This window comes from Trachypithecus francoisi, unplaced genomic scaffold (genome assembly GCF_009764315.1).
Source record: "Trachypithecus francoisi isolate TF-2019V2 unplaced genomic scaffold, Tfra_2.0 Lachesis_group0, whole genome shotgun sequence".
Taxonomy (NCBI): domain Eukaryota; kingdom Metazoa; phylum Chordata; class Mammalia; order Primates; family Cercopithecidae; genus Trachypithecus; species Trachypithecus francoisi.
Window position 1 is genome coordinate 91,190,505 of NW_022681453.1, and position 15,561 is coordinate 91,206,065.

Genomic DNA, 15,561 nt, shown 5'->3' on the forward strand with positions numbered 1-15,561 from the left:
AGCAATTGTGAAACAGTAAGAAGTAAGCAATTGCAAAATAGTAAGAAGTAAGAAATTGTGGTTGTCCAACAGCCAATCATTTGGATGAAGGTGGGGGAGTTTCTATTCAAACAACCAAATATTTGGAACATCTGAGAGCCAAACAAAACTCAAATTATTAATGAAATGAACTGTTTTTTCTAATATAATGCTAGTACAGTTTTTTCCTCTCATCAATACATTCTTACAATGTAAGAATAAACATTAACAATTTAAATCCCTGAGCTATACTGAATCAGAATCTCTGGGAACTAGCTTCTGGGAAATGTGCCATTTCAACAAACTTCAAAAGTTAATCTCTGTGCACTAAACTTTGAGAACTACCATTTCACAATATGCTTTCTGTCTCTCAAGCTGAGGACAATTCTGTCTCTGTCCCAGGACTTCTGACAGCTTGCTTTACACGAATAGCTCTAATAAACATTGTATCCATGTTTTTGTGGGATTATAGTTTATTCGATTTGGGAAAACTTCTTTAACAAAAATAACGTGAGTATCAATACAAAATCAATTTTAAAAGTGATTTGTTTAGAATGAAAAAGGAAATCACAATAAAATAATGGACAATAAAATAGTAAAGTTTCAGGTTCCTTTCTTCTGAAATCTCTTTAGGTTATTTACCAGAATGCTTACACAGAAATGCTTCCCATTTATAACCTGGTTCGCCTTTCCCAACTTGAATATTCTATTATAACTCCCAGAAATTCTCAACATTCACTAGACTTCATGTGAAGGAGAAGCTCAAAGCACAACCTTCTAGCTTCAACCTGAAACTACAATATTAGCCATTCACTTAAAAGTTATTAACGCCATGGGAATGAGTCCTGGGACTACTAGTGTTGAGTGGTCATCCTGAACCATATTCCTACTGGCTTTGATTGGTCTCTTTTTCTCTCTGTCTAGGACTTTACAATGACTTTTTATCTCAGGCATTACTGGAAAGACGAGAGGCTCTCCTTTCCTAGCACAGCAAACAAAAGCATGACATTTGATCATAGATTGATCAGAAAGATCTGGGTGCCTGATATCTTTTTTGTCCACTCTAAAAGATCCTTCATCCATGATACAACTATGGAGAATATCATGCTGCGCGTACACCCTGATGGAAACGTCCTCCTAAGTCTCAGGTAAGGAGAGCTGCCTATCGCCTTTGGCTTTCTTGTACTGAAGCCATCTGCACCAAAGCTGATGACGCTCATTTCAGATGAAACTCACAATGTTGCTGTCTGTTTAATGCTGCTGGAGATTGGGGCACAAGCATAAGATGTGATTTTCCCCTGGTTCTAACATCCTGATTTTTAAAAATGATTTTCTATTCTATCTATACCTAGTCTGGGTATATGTTGGTTAGACAAATAGAGTGGAGCTGAATTATGGAACTCCTAAAATCTGGCACAGAATATTACAGGTAAACAAGCCTGTTTTCCTCCTCACCAACTCTACCCCGCCCCTGCATCCCACCAAGCAGTTTTGGAACCTTGGATTAGCTAAATAACTTTTCTTTATTGTCTCCTTCGTTTTTTCTTGGGAAGCTATAGCTATCATTCAAGCTAACACCAATTTACTTTCTTTTTCTTTTCTTTTAATTTAAAATGTGCATTCCAACACCTTGCTGTAACAGCTCTCCCTTTGTAATGTTCCATATTTTCCTTTAGTCAAATGAGTCCTGTGCATATTGAGTGGCTTATCATGGATAATTCTAAAAATGTTTGGTAAACCCAAGCAACTCAGCTTTTTTAAATGCCCTACAAACCTTAGAAAAATTCTAAAGTAGGGTGAAAAAATGATACCCCAAAAGATATCCAAGTCCTAATTCCTGGAACCTGTGAAGCTTATCATGTATGACCAAAAAAAAAAAAATAATAATCCTTGCAGACATGATTAAGTTAAGGATCTTGAAATAGGGAAGAAATTATCTGGATTATCTGGTTGGGACTAAAATGCAATCATAAGTATCCTTATAATAGAAAGGTAGAGGAAAATTTCATGCATACAAAAGAAGAGGAAGCAATGTGATCATAAGCCAGGGAATGTTGGGAGCCACCAGAAGCTGTAGGACACATGGATTTTCCCCCTAGAGCTACTAAGAGAGAAGGTCCTTTATGACACTTTGATTTCAGCCCCATGATACTGATCAGAGTTCTGGCCTCCAAATCTGTGAGAGAATAAATTTCTGTTGTATTAAACCACCAAATTTGTAGTAATTTATTACAGCAGCAGTAGAAAACTCAGATTATTTTTGCTCATTAAAAATACCTTACCCACTTCAGCACAGAGCTGGTGCCATGCATTTTATAAGTGCTGTCAATGTTTTTAAAAATGCAATTAAAGGAAAATATCACTTTCAATGGGTTTTCTTTGGTGGGGGTGAGGAGAGGAGCAGGACCTCACTGTGTCACCCAGGCTGGGGTGCAGTGGCGCAATCTCAGCTTACTGCAGCTTCTGCCTTCTGGGTTCAAGTGATTCTCCTGCCTCAGCCTCCTGAGTAGCTAAGATTACAGGTGCCCGCCACCATGCCCAGCTAATTTTTGTATTTTTAGTAGAGATAGGGTTTTACCATGTTTGCCAGGCTGGCCTTGAACTCCTGACCTCAAATGATCTGCCTGCCTTGGCCTCCCAAACCGTTGGGGTTATAGGTGTGAGCCATTGTGCCTGGCCTCAATAGGACTTTTAAATCAGGAGTAGCGTAGGACTCATACGTACTAGAGTCAAGCCTCAGTAGGAATCAGGAGCAGAAGGGCACTATCTGGACAAAGAATCAATTGTTTTAAATTAATTTTGGTGAGGGGAGGTCCAGTAAATAATTAACTCAGTGATTTTTTTCTTACCCTGCACATTCCAGGAAATATTTGGCCCTTGCCAGGCTCTTGCAGGGTAACCTCTAACCCGTTGGAATATCCTAACTGATAAGAATATCTTTGTTTACTTGGGGGCTGGGGGCCAAGCCAGATAGTTTCTGCTAACAATGCGATTTACAGTGGAGCCTTTGAGCCACTGGATATCGGCTTGACCTCTGGAGGGGCTGGAGACTAAGGTCAGTCATGTGAGTGGTCAGTCATTACTATGTGGCTACTCTCAGTTGAAAGTGTAGATACCAAGGCTTGGGTGAGCTTCCTTAGTTGGTAATGTCCCCAGAGTGTTGTCACACACATATCATTGCTGAGAGAATTCAGCACCAACCACATGACTCCATTAGGAGAGGACAACTAGAAATATGTTCCTGATCTCTTCTGGACCCTGCCCTATGCCTCTTTTCTACTGTCAATTTTCATCTGTGTCCTTTCATTATCATATAGGTAACCAAGATTACAATAGCTTTGCTGGGTTCTGCGAGTCATTCTGGTGAATCACTGACCCTGAGAGTGGTCTTGGAGATCCTCTAACACAGGAGGAACTCAAAATTGTTGTCAGTACAGCTCTTCCAGCCAACAGTAGAGCCAATCCAAGCCCAGAGCCAGATCCCCTGGTTCCGGCTTGGTTCTGACACTACCTAGCCACCTAGCCTCCTTGGTCATTAAGTCACTCACATGTACTATGAAGGAAGTGGACTGAAACACCTCAGAGGGTCCCTTCTAGGTTTAAAGTACTAGGACTACACCAAAACGAATATGTTTTGTGGCACAAAGTAATCCTTGGCTTGATGTTTTGTTGTATGACTATTAACAGTAGAATTAACCCACAGAAGATAAAATGTCCCTATTCCTCTAATTAGCTCAAGGGCACCACAGGTAGGAGCATCTGTTGCCTTTGTTTTTTGCAAACCTGCTCAGGGGCCTTTTATGAACCTCTGATCTGCTATTGTGGGTACCAAAGTTTCTACTCTGAGGCAAGGTCATAGTAAAAAGCAGCCTCTGCCCGAAGCCAGGAAAATCTAGGAGGATATAACATTTGAAAAAACAATTCTCATCAGTCTGCAAGCCTTTTGGCTTAATTCTACCTGAATTATGCATTGTGCACATGGATCTATAACTAAGAATGCTCCAGGCTTTTCACTCACTACTGGAAAGAGAATATCCTCAGGTAAACTTGCTTTGTGAAGGAAACCTTTAACTATAGGTTTTTATTGCCACCATTCCAACCCTTTGTTACTACAGACTATTTATGTGTGCATCTTCCAAAAAGCAAAAAATATTTAAATCTGTTTAAAAGTCTTCTCACTTTGAAGAGTGTTTTTCTAGAGACATCAGAGCCAGAAAATACAGAGGGGGCTGATCAGGAAATGGTGAACTCAGAAGCAGGTATGAGAGCTGAATCACTCATTGACTCTGTGTCTTAAGAAAATCATCCACCCTCCTGAGTTTGCTTCCTTGAATGTTATTTGGACAGAAGATAATACTGCCTGTTTTGCATTATTCTAGAAAGACACACAGAACCAGCAAATAGTAAGAAAGCTTCAATGTCGCATGCTCATTTGGCCAGATGGTTAAATGATCTGTAGTTTTCTTTTTCTCATTCTTTTTATAGGATAACGGTTTCGGCCATGTGCTTTATGGATTTCAGCAGGTTTCCTCTTGACACTCAAAATTGTTCTCTTGAACTGGAAAGCTGTAAGTCTCACTTCCTGGTGGAGTGAGTACACATCATTTGAACACACCATCACATACTTACATGTAAATAAGCATGCTCTTAACAAGCATTTTAAAATATTGATATATTTATCCAAAACCAAAACAGTTGTGGGGTTTTTTTTTTTTTTTTTTTTGGTTTCTGTTTTTTTTATGAAGGTTGATGGTAGTTTGTCTGGTAAAGGAGAAGGGTCAGGGGAAAAGCATTTTGATAATTGCCTATTCTACAGTTTCCACAGTAAAGGAACAGCTCCCTAAAAAGGTCTATTCTTGCTAATGTTGTTATATAGACTGACACAGACTTTCCACATTTAGAAAGCTCTGGAATTCACGTTCCCAGATGAATCACAATCTTCCATTAAGTAGACTTGGATTCCCTAGAAAAATCTAACTGTAGACATAGACCCCCTAATCAAAGCCCCATCAGGGCATCTGAGCTGTCAATCACTTTTACTGATCAGCTATTTTTGATGGAAGATCTTAAAAGCTGACTGCAATTTTTGAAAATGTGTCTGAAATGCTGGGAATCTCAGTAGATGTCTATTCCACAGATGTTCCACCCCAAATTAGAAATTTTCCATACCACTGTTTGACTTCAGAAAATTTCTTGTACACAAATGTTGGAGCAGCTATCTGGGGAGTTTCAATTCATTGTGTGGGCACAAGATCCACATTATACTAGTCATCAGGGTCTAACTTTTAGAAATTGTTTTTCCTCTTCCTAAAAGTGTGTGTGTGATCAGTCCACTGGCAAACATATTTGTATCACCTAATATGTACATGTCATTGGACTAGGCACTAAGGATACAGAGTCACATAAGACATAGTTATGGAACTCATCGAACGTACAAGAGCTTATTCCACTTACAAGACTGGTATTTTTCATGTTTTAGATGCCTACAATGAGGACGACCTAATGCTATACTGGAAACATGGAAACAAGTCCTTAAATACTGAAGAGCATATGTCCCTTTCTCAGTTCTTCATTGAAGACTTCAGTGCATCTAGTGGATTAGCTTTCTATAGCAGCACAGGTACAGCATTTTACATGGGTGATTCATCAGCATTTATTGGACATCTACTGTTTGCACAGCACCACAACATGTGAAAAGACTGGAATCCAAGCAAGTGTCCCCTTTGGCCAGGATCATCATTCCTCTCCTTTTACAGGGAGCAACCTCCACCTTTCCATACATCATTTCTTTCCCACTCATGCAACCATCTCTAACTAGATGCCTTGCTTCCATTCTTGACTTCTCCGGTCTCAATACAGCAGACAGAGTAATCTCTTTGGAACATAAAGTTCACAGTTCTTTCCTGTTCTAAACTTTCCAGTGTCTTTCCATCACATTTACAACAAGATGGAAGTTTCTCAACGTGATCAGTCTCCTGCCTAACGTGGGACTCACTCACTCCCTCTGCCCCTCACCACCTGCTACTCTCCCGACACTGGCCTTTTTGCTTGCCCACCTCATTCCATCTGCAGGGCCTCTGCTTGGCGTTCTTCTCCCTCTGCCTGGAATGTTTTCCCCCAATATTTTCATGCCCAGCTCCCTCACTTCAGTCAGAGCTTTGTTCAAATAGCTTCTCAAACAGTGCTTTCCTAACCAAACCAACCCTGTGTGAAACAGGCTTCCCTTCTCACCGTTCCCTATCTCTGTCATCACAGCACTTACCATCACCTGAACTATACATTTATTTGACTGCTTTGTTGTGTGAGTGTCTTGCCAGGAAAAGGGCAGGGAATCTGTCTGCCTTGCTCACCATTTCTTCTGCAGTACCTGGAATGTGCTTGGCACATGATAGATGCTCAATAAAAATCAGTTGAATGAATCCATCCATAAAGTGCATCATTGCCCCAAACAGAAAAACTCATCGGAAATTGGGCCTATATAGTACTCTTTACTATGACAGATGTATTTCTGAATTGACAGCTTTTATCCAAGATACCTTTTAAAGTTATATGTGATCCCCATTGACTAAAGTTGGAAGTAGCCTCCTTCTGCTCCCCTCTACCTTCTTCACCCTCCACTGTCATTCCCCTGCTGGATATTAATATTCTGGGTCATTTCAAGCCAAATCCATATAAAATGCCATTTCAGATTCAATGCAGCCATGCTCAGCCTAGCCAGAAAGTGTGCCAACAGCTGTCCCTGAGTTTCAGAGCTGTCCTGGCTAGAATGCTTTTATTTACTCTGCCTTCATGGTGGTGCCTTTTCTCTTCAGAGATTCTCCACTCTGTTCTTAGATCTTGGAGAGTAGTTATCAAGTTTTTATCTAAAAACCTGTAACTTTAAGAGAGAAGTAGAAGTTTACATTGCAGAGAAGTTAAATGATTCTCTAGGAACAACAGCTATTTAGCTATTTAGACCCAGAATAAATTCTCTAGTTCACTCCGTTATTTGTCTACATTGCTTGGGATTCAGCAAATGATACTATCAATTTTAATCATGTTTATTGCCTTTTCTGGTTATATAAGTAACACATATTTATTTGTTTTGATCACTGATATATCCCTGGCTCATAGTTGATGCTCAAAGGCTAATTATTGAATGAATGAATAAATGTTAGATGATTTGAAGAGACCTCAGAAAAATTTAAAGGAAAATCTGTTTATAATCCTACCTCATAGAGATAAACTATATTATTATTTTGATATATTTTTCTGCTCCTCCTTCTCCTTCTTTTCTCACTTTGTCTTTCACTATATGAATAAATATAGGCATATATTTGTCAGGATTCTTAATGTTCTTAATCCTAAATTAAATTAATATTTAAATAAAAGAATGTGTGTAATGAACCATGATATATGTGAAGTATAATGTATAGGATGTTTTTTCATTTTACTATTGCTATGATAAAATAACTTTGGCATATGATAAATTGTAAATAGATATTTGCAATGTTTAATGCTAATATCATGTGATAGATATGAAGCATATAAATGCAAAAGAATTGTCTCCTGCACAGAACATATACAAAATATACAATAATAACATGGCATTCTTTAGCTTTTAAAGCACAATTATCCAGTAACATATATCCAACCATCCTCTTAACAAGAAGTTAAATTTCACTTCAAAATTCTAACTTTACCTCTAAGTCATTCCATTTGCTCTACTATAATTTTATTGGTGCTTGTCAGAGTTTTTGAGTCCCACCAGGCAGCTCCAACACTAGTTGATTTTTATCTTTTTCTGGTCATGTTTTAGAATCTCTCTAAAGCCTGGCAAAATACTGGCATGGAAAAACTTACTGCTTCCAAAGATGCTTGCATTTTAAAATGAACTTACACATCCTTGACATTCAAATGTAGTTACATTTTTAAGAAATAGCATTTCAGTTGCTAAGAAAAATGAAAGAAAATAGAATTAGGTTCAAATGTACATGCTTTGTGTAACATGAGATGGAGAGTTATCCATAATACATTAATATTTTTTAAAAACAAGTTACAGAAGAATATATTTTTAAAAATCCCATATTTGTTATTGAAGAATGTATTTATCCATATTTATGAGTGTTTATATACATATGTATACATATGTGTGTATGTGTGTGTGTGTGTTTGTGTGTGTGTGCGTGTGTTAAAAGATTAACAATAGATACGTCCAAGAAGTAGGTACTAATTGGGGAGATTTTCAACATTTGCATGTTTTAATTTGTTACAATATACCCATTTTTTAAAAATGACAGAGATGGTAGGAAAAATGCAGAAGGGAAGCATTTTGGAAGTTGTATTCAAATATTAAATTAATAATCATATCTGGGTTCATTTAACCATCCCTTAGGTTTCAGAAAGATTACATTTAGAAACTTACTTTAGTTCATGAGCATGTGATAGCTCTGCCTCACGTTATCCACGAATCATTAAACATAATCTTCTGACAGTCAAACTCAAGTGTCTTTTTCAGACTAGTTTCCTGTTTAAATATTTTAGCTTCCTCAAAAATAATTTTTGATTTGTTTTCTTCACTCCTATCCTTACAACTACCAGCCACAACTACTACTCCCATATCAACTTTATGGAAAAACTATACATCTGACTCTGGCTATAAGAGCCAGAAATATAGTTATAGGACCTTAGTTTCCATTTTATAGCCGAACAACAGGGTGTTTTTTATTTTTCCTTGGTCTTCACCACTACCATTGCCACTGTTCAAAAATCACCACGACCTGGCAATATTAACAAGCAGGTGAGGGCTTCTGCTCAAAATCATGCACTATAAATTTACAAAGAAAAAAGAAATGACTCCTGCCCCTAAGGGATGCATTGAATAATTTTTTTTTCATAGCATAATCTAGTGGCTAAATGTATAAGTAGTAGAAAGAGACTGCCTAAGTTCAAACCCTGTCTCTATCATTTATTAGCAACGTGACCTTGGACAAGTTGCTTAATCTCTCTAACCCTTAACTTTCTCATCTTTAAATGGGTTTCCAAATACTCGCTACATCACAGGGTTGTGAGGATACATGATGTCATATAGTTAAGTACCTTAGAATGTTGTCTGCCATATAATAGAGGCTCAATAAATATTAGTTAGTAGCTGTTATCATCATCCTGTTTTCATCCACATTATCTTGATCCTTTTCATAGAGAGTATTAAGGCCTACTTTCAAAGGACCATTGAAGGTGACTGTCTCTAGGTATAAAAACCTTCTTTATTCTTGTCTTGGGACTCCCCAAATACTGGCCCAGTCCTCCATTTCCTTGGGTGCCAACTCTCTAGTCATTTTCTCTCTTTTATTAACTCCTCTTCTTTCTCCTGTATGGCAAACTGATGGAGGCAGATGTACTTGTCCCCATCCAAAATTTAGTTCAGATGCCAAAACTGATGATGCCATACATATGACAAAAGGGTATGAAGTGATTTATTACTCACTTAATGAAGCTTTCTAGAGAGAGATGGGCAGGTTCCCAAGCAGGTCTGAAATGAAAAATAGCTTGAGAGAATAGGAAGGGGCTACTGGCTTGCATTTTTATGGTAGCTAGGGGGTGCAGCTAGGGTGAAGGCTGCCTGTCGTAGGACAAGATGCATGGTTTGAACTTTTCACAGGTGCCAAAAAAGGGAGACCTGGTCTTTTTTATTAACTTGCTCAGGTGTAGGGCAGAAGGAGAAGTTGGGCTTGAGAGCTTTTCTCAGTCAAACATCAAAAATAGAATCAGACTCCTCTTTATTGTACTACCCAAAATAAAGGCTCCACAACGTTCCAAGGCAGCACCACCTTTCCTGATAGGGAAATGAACTCCCCATGACCTGCAGGTTCAACTAAAATACCACCCCTAGTCTAAAACCACAAGGCAGAGCAGCAGTTTTACTTCCTGGTTACTCCACCCTGCCCCCACCCCACCAAAAGGAAAAAAAAAAAAAGGTGTTCTCCAGAAAAGTATGAATTAAGAAAGGATGCAGTTAACTACTTTTATTTCAAGTTAATAATGAACAGAAAACCATATACATTAATACTGTCTTTCTTTTGAATTTCTTTCACAGGTTTTCCTTATTTCTTTTAACCTGACAATAATTATATAAAGTTGTAAGTTCAGATAGCTGTTATTGTACTCTACAGCCATCACTGAAACTCTCAGTGGTATACAGTAATAAATTGGGGCTGTGATATATGTGATACAAAACAATGAGAAACTTAAAAACTAATTTGTATTTTAACTTTATAATGTACTATGTATGTCTCTTTTATTACTCCTGGTAATAAAATTGTTTGATATTCCTGAACGTATATCAACTGACTGTTAGAAGCTTAGAACTAGGTAAGGAAGAAAAAGATAATGAACATTGAATTGAGAATAGGATTCTAAGACTGGAATCTGCCAGTTTAGTGTGGGTTGGCCAGGTGTATTTCTTAGGCCAAATGCCTAAGTACTTAAGTGATCCATCTAATAGGTTTGCCATCTTGGGTTTCTAAGAAATTACCACTGAGATTAGCAGAAGGGTTTTCCAACTCTGCAATACCTATGATTTTTATTTTATAACTTTTGACCTATAGTCCCTGTATTTTGAATAATGTTGTCTGAAAATAAACAGCATTTATCACAGAAAAAAAATCATAATCTTGCTACTTATTCATAAAAGATGTATTTTCTTGTTTCCTCATTTATTGCCTTATTTTAGTAAAGATTTAAAAAGATTGGCACATAGTTATTGAAAAAAATAAAGCAAGGTAATATACATTAGAATGTATGAGAAAAAAAGAAAAACAAGGATAAGGTATTATATATATCCTGGTACGTGGTCATTAAAGAATGGTGCTCAGACAAGTCTGGTAGATGTCTGAAAATTTGGCTTTAAACTTCCTTGTAGTCAATGGGAGAGGTAAACCTGAACAAAATGTGCGTGTGGATGTGACCACAAATGGTGCTTTTAATTAGCACAATCAATATTACCAACATGAGTTTATATAATTTCAATAAGAAGCAAAGAAACATCAGTTGGTTACTTTTTTGCAGATTTGTCATACACAAATTATGGTATTCATGAGACTTTAAAATTATAAAACTAGCTTATCGATGTCGTTTTCTTTCCCCTTTGAATCCCCAGCTGTCTCCATCCCAGGTCAAAATCCAATGACCTAGTACGTACTGTGAATCTTTTCATTCAGATAAATGTTTCTTTTCATTTGTTATAGCTAATAAATGGTTTGTTGGCTCTTTTATGCCATTATTAGTCGTATATTGAAGACTTTCCCTCTTGCAGAAACGCCACAGCACAATATATTGTGGAGAAAGATCTTTAGAGGCCATCCCACAAAATATAACCCCTATTCATCCCTGAACTGCGGGTTTGGAAGTTAAAGGGGATCTTTGAGTCAAATAATTAAGCAAACTGCAGTTCAGCTGGTTGAACAAACATTGACGGAGTGCCAGGCCCAACTAAATGGAGACGAGTATGTCAAATTCCATGTCCCCAAGGGCTTGGAGTCTAAAGAAGCAGGTCATTTCACTAAGTGCAGTGTTTCTAAGGGGAAGCTTGCTCTAATGAAAACTTTGGCTTTTTTCCATAGGTTGGTACAATAGGCTTTTCATCAACTTTGTGCTAAGGAGGCATATTTTCTTCTTTGTGCTGCAAACCTATTTCCCAGCCATATTGATGGTGATGCTTTCATGGGTTTCATTTTGGATTGACCGAAGAGCTGTTCCTGCAAGAGTTTCCCTGGGTAAATCTTTCCCCATCTTTATAAAATATTAACATGGGAGAAAGTTCAAGGGAGGTAAATAAAATGGGTCATACATGGAGAGGAAAAGAGAGTGGTGGTTTAGTAGGGATAGTCAGAGATGAACATCCAGGTTGCAGTTTTGGTCTTGACATCCTCAAGGGCAAATTGTAATTGAGTTCTTTCCTTGGGAACCCAGATTTTAGGGATGAAGTCTTTGCTGACTGACCTGCAGTTGGGTGACAGTAAAGAAAGGAGGTGAAATTATGAAGCATAAACAGCTTCACTTTTAAAGCGTATCTCTTTTCTTTTTTAAGGAAACCTCCCCATGCATTACACAAGTCCATTTAACTTTTCATGACAAACCCTTACATCACAGAAAGGAAAACCTTCAAACTAATTCACACTATACTGTTAGTGTATTAATAATAAATTACCTTGGTGGGTTAACAAGAATGTGGAGAGGATGCTTGAATTTGAAAATATGAATACTGATTAGAAATTAGGATGTAACTAAAAGGCCCAAATCAGAATCAACCACAGTGGAATTTCAGGTACAGTGGCATATTAGTTGGCAAGAGATTTTAGGTGGAGAGACGTTGCCAGCCTCATTAAGTCACTATACAGGGGTGATTATCTACACCATCTAACATGCTATATGCCTCTGTCACACACACTGATTTATGGGAACCATTTCAGACCCACTTAGCAATTATTGAGACCTTAGAAAGTGGAAGATACCAAGCTAAGCAGTTAGATGACATGCTACTTAATGAGAACCCAAGAGATAATCCCACTTGCCTTTTTTGCTGCTCAGGGCAGAGCCCCCTCATTTTATCTGATTTTGTTCTTTCATTTGTAGTGCTCTATCTAGAGAGAAGATTGTTACCATTATAATAATTGTTACAATTATTGTAATTATCACACAATTCATTCCAGAAAGGGTGGTTTGTAAGTTAATGTTCACAAATTATATGCATACTTCAAAAGATCATTTGAAAGACATAAATTATTAATATTAACAATTTGCTCACCTCCTTTCCCTATTAAAAGATTCAATCTACAAGTATTTGAGACTGGAATATCTTCAAGGAAAAAATACCATCTGAATAAGTAATTAAATTATTTGAACTGTTTCTTCACATCAGAGCATGTGCCCTAACCTCAGTACTGCAGTGTGGCAGCATAGACCCAAATACAAGACTAAGGGCATGTTTCCAGCCCTCGAGACACAATGAGAAAAGAACTCAGTCTATAAAGGTTTATGAACATGATTTTCAATCAGATTTCTGAACTTGACTGCTCTGCTCTTATACTGTGAAAATGACAGCAATAAGAGCTACTTCCATGGAAGGGTGGAGTGAATTGAGAACACTAAAACACTTTTAAGACACCCTTGAAAGTCTGCTTCTTGCAACCACATCTGATCCCTTAGGGTTAGGAAATTGCTATGCAGATGTATGTAAAATGCATGCAAATCAGAAGTGTACCTCTCCCACTTTTTAAAAAAAATTATTTTAATAAGAGAACAGTACTATTCCTATAAAACTATTACCCTCTCAGGCCCTTGCTTCCTACCACCCTCAGTTGTTTTTTTCAAAGATACTTTGCCCTCCGCTTCCCTAGCTCTTTGCAAATGCTGTGCTGCCCAATTCTCTGGAAAGTCCCTATGAATACCTATTCATCTGTCCCACTTACCTTTTCTCTTCTGCCTCCTTCCTTCACTTTCTCCTTGACATTATTAGGCATCCTCTCCAAATCTATGACCAACTTTAGTGGTCAAGAGTTCCAGCCTCATCTTCCTCATCTGCAAAATGAAATTATTCATACTACCTCCTAAAGGTCACTACGAGAATTAAATGGGAGAATTAATTTAATCATGTCAACTGCCTAGCTTGATACCTGACCCATAGTGTTGGATAAAACCAACCACACACACAATGCGTTAGTTTTCAATACTCTCCACTAGTCGAGTTTTTTTCTCCTCCCGAAGACTCTTCTTTCCTTTCCTCTTTCCTGCTTTTTCTTCCACTCCTTAAGTATGAGTAACTCCCTCTCAAGGATCTGCTCACTTTTGACTCTTATCAAATGGAACAAACTTTTTTATTCCAACTTCTATCCCTATGTAAGCATGTTCCATTTGGTTACTTTCAGTTGTATGCTGGATTTCACCTTCAGGTACTACAAGCACTCATCCTGTTTAGAACTGAGTCTTTCCTTGGGAACCCAGACTTCAGGGATGAAGGATGTGCCGACAGCCCTGTAGCTGGATGATAGTAAGGAAAGAAGGTGAAAGTATGAAGCATAAACAGTCTCACTTTTAAATCTTATCTTTTCCCTTTCTAGGTACTCTCCCATGCATTACCCAAGTTCATTTAGCTTTTTGTGACAAACCCTTACATCATGGAAAAAAAGAACCTTCAAACTAATTCACATTATACTGTTGGTGTCTTAATAATAACTTACTTTGATGAGTTAGCAGGGAAGCCACTTATTCTCTTCACTTTCCTCATTCTGTTGGGGGCCTCCCAGTTTGTTGAGCCTTTCATATCTGAAACCTCAATTTCCTTCTTAATCTTTGGCAGTGATTCTCAAACTATGGCCTTAGGACCCATTTACAATCTTAAAAATTAATGAGGACCCTAGAGAGCTTTTGTTGCTGTGGGTCATGTCTATCATTATTAGCTGTATTAGATGTTAAAATAGAATTTGAAAACATGTATTAATTCACTTAAAACTAGGAATAATCAACTCACTACAAGTTAACATGGTAACATTGTATGAAGCATAATTATTTTTTCTAAAATAAAAACATTTAGTGAGAAGAGTGGCATTTTTAAACATTTTTGCAAATATTTGATGTCTGCCTTTATAGAGGACACTGGATTCTTATCTCTATTTCTTCAGTCTATCGCAATAGGTTTTGGTTGAAATATAGGAAGAAATCTGACCTCATCAGATACATAGTTTGAAAAGGGAGTGGTATTATAATAGTCTTTCCACATAATTGTGGATAGCCTCCCTTCACATTACACCAAAACTCAGCAAGTGATAGTTCCTTAAAGTTTAATTGCAATGTGCTATCTGAACCATGTCAACAAATATTTTCTACTCCGTTAGATTGCAATCCATTGGTCTGTCTTACACTTTGAATAGATTTTTCACTGATGCATTGGTCATTGGGAAAATATTGGTTCACCGAGTTATACAGATCTTCTAAATGTTTACATAATTCATTATACTGGTTTGGATCATAATCTCAAAAGATACAATACCAAATGCCATAATCCTGAATGTTGAAATCCTGAAAGATCAAAATCCCTAAAGTCTAAATCCCTCAAGTCTAAAATCTCAAAAATTACAATCACAGGATAATTACATCATGTTAGGCCAGTTACTATGCACTATCTTCATGCAATTGCCTATAACCTATCGCTGTAATACACTGTTTCATACATGAAATTTTCTTTTTAGTTTTTGGTCTGTTTTTCTTAAGTTTTTTTTTTTTTTTTACTATTTTAAATTGTCAGAATTATATTATTATAATTTTCTACACTGTGTATTTCATCTTTGCATCATTTCTAGTAGTAGAGATATAAAGAAATTAGACTTAAAGAGTTCTAATTTGTATTATGCATTTTTGCAAATTTAGCTCCATGAAAGTGCTTTATCAGATTAACTTTGCATGTGAGTATTGTGCATGTATGTAAAAATGTTGAAACTTTCTCAATCAATGAGACATGTCCTTTTTGTACATCTGCATTTGTGAAAGATAAAATTTCATGAGATCTCA

General features: G+C 37.2%; 1 protein-coding gene across 1 annotated transcript in view; it reads left to right on the top strand.

Moving 5' to 3' along the window:
- Positions 1–15,561, top strand: part of GABRR3 (gamma-aminobutyric acid type A receptor subunit rho3) — a 50,303-nt gene that overhangs the window by 23,088 nt on the left and 11,654 nt on the right. The window contains exons 4-7 of the mRNA XM_033200683.1: positions 943–1,166; positions 4,504–4,586; positions 5,498–5,638; positions 11,619–11,771. Coding sequence (XP_033056574.1) covers positions 943–1,166; positions 4,504–4,586; positions 5,498–5,638; positions 11,619–11,771 — 601 coding nt within the window. The remainder of the gene's footprint in view (positions 1–942; positions 1,167–4,503; positions 4,587–5,497; positions 5,639–11,618; positions 11,772–15,561) is intronic.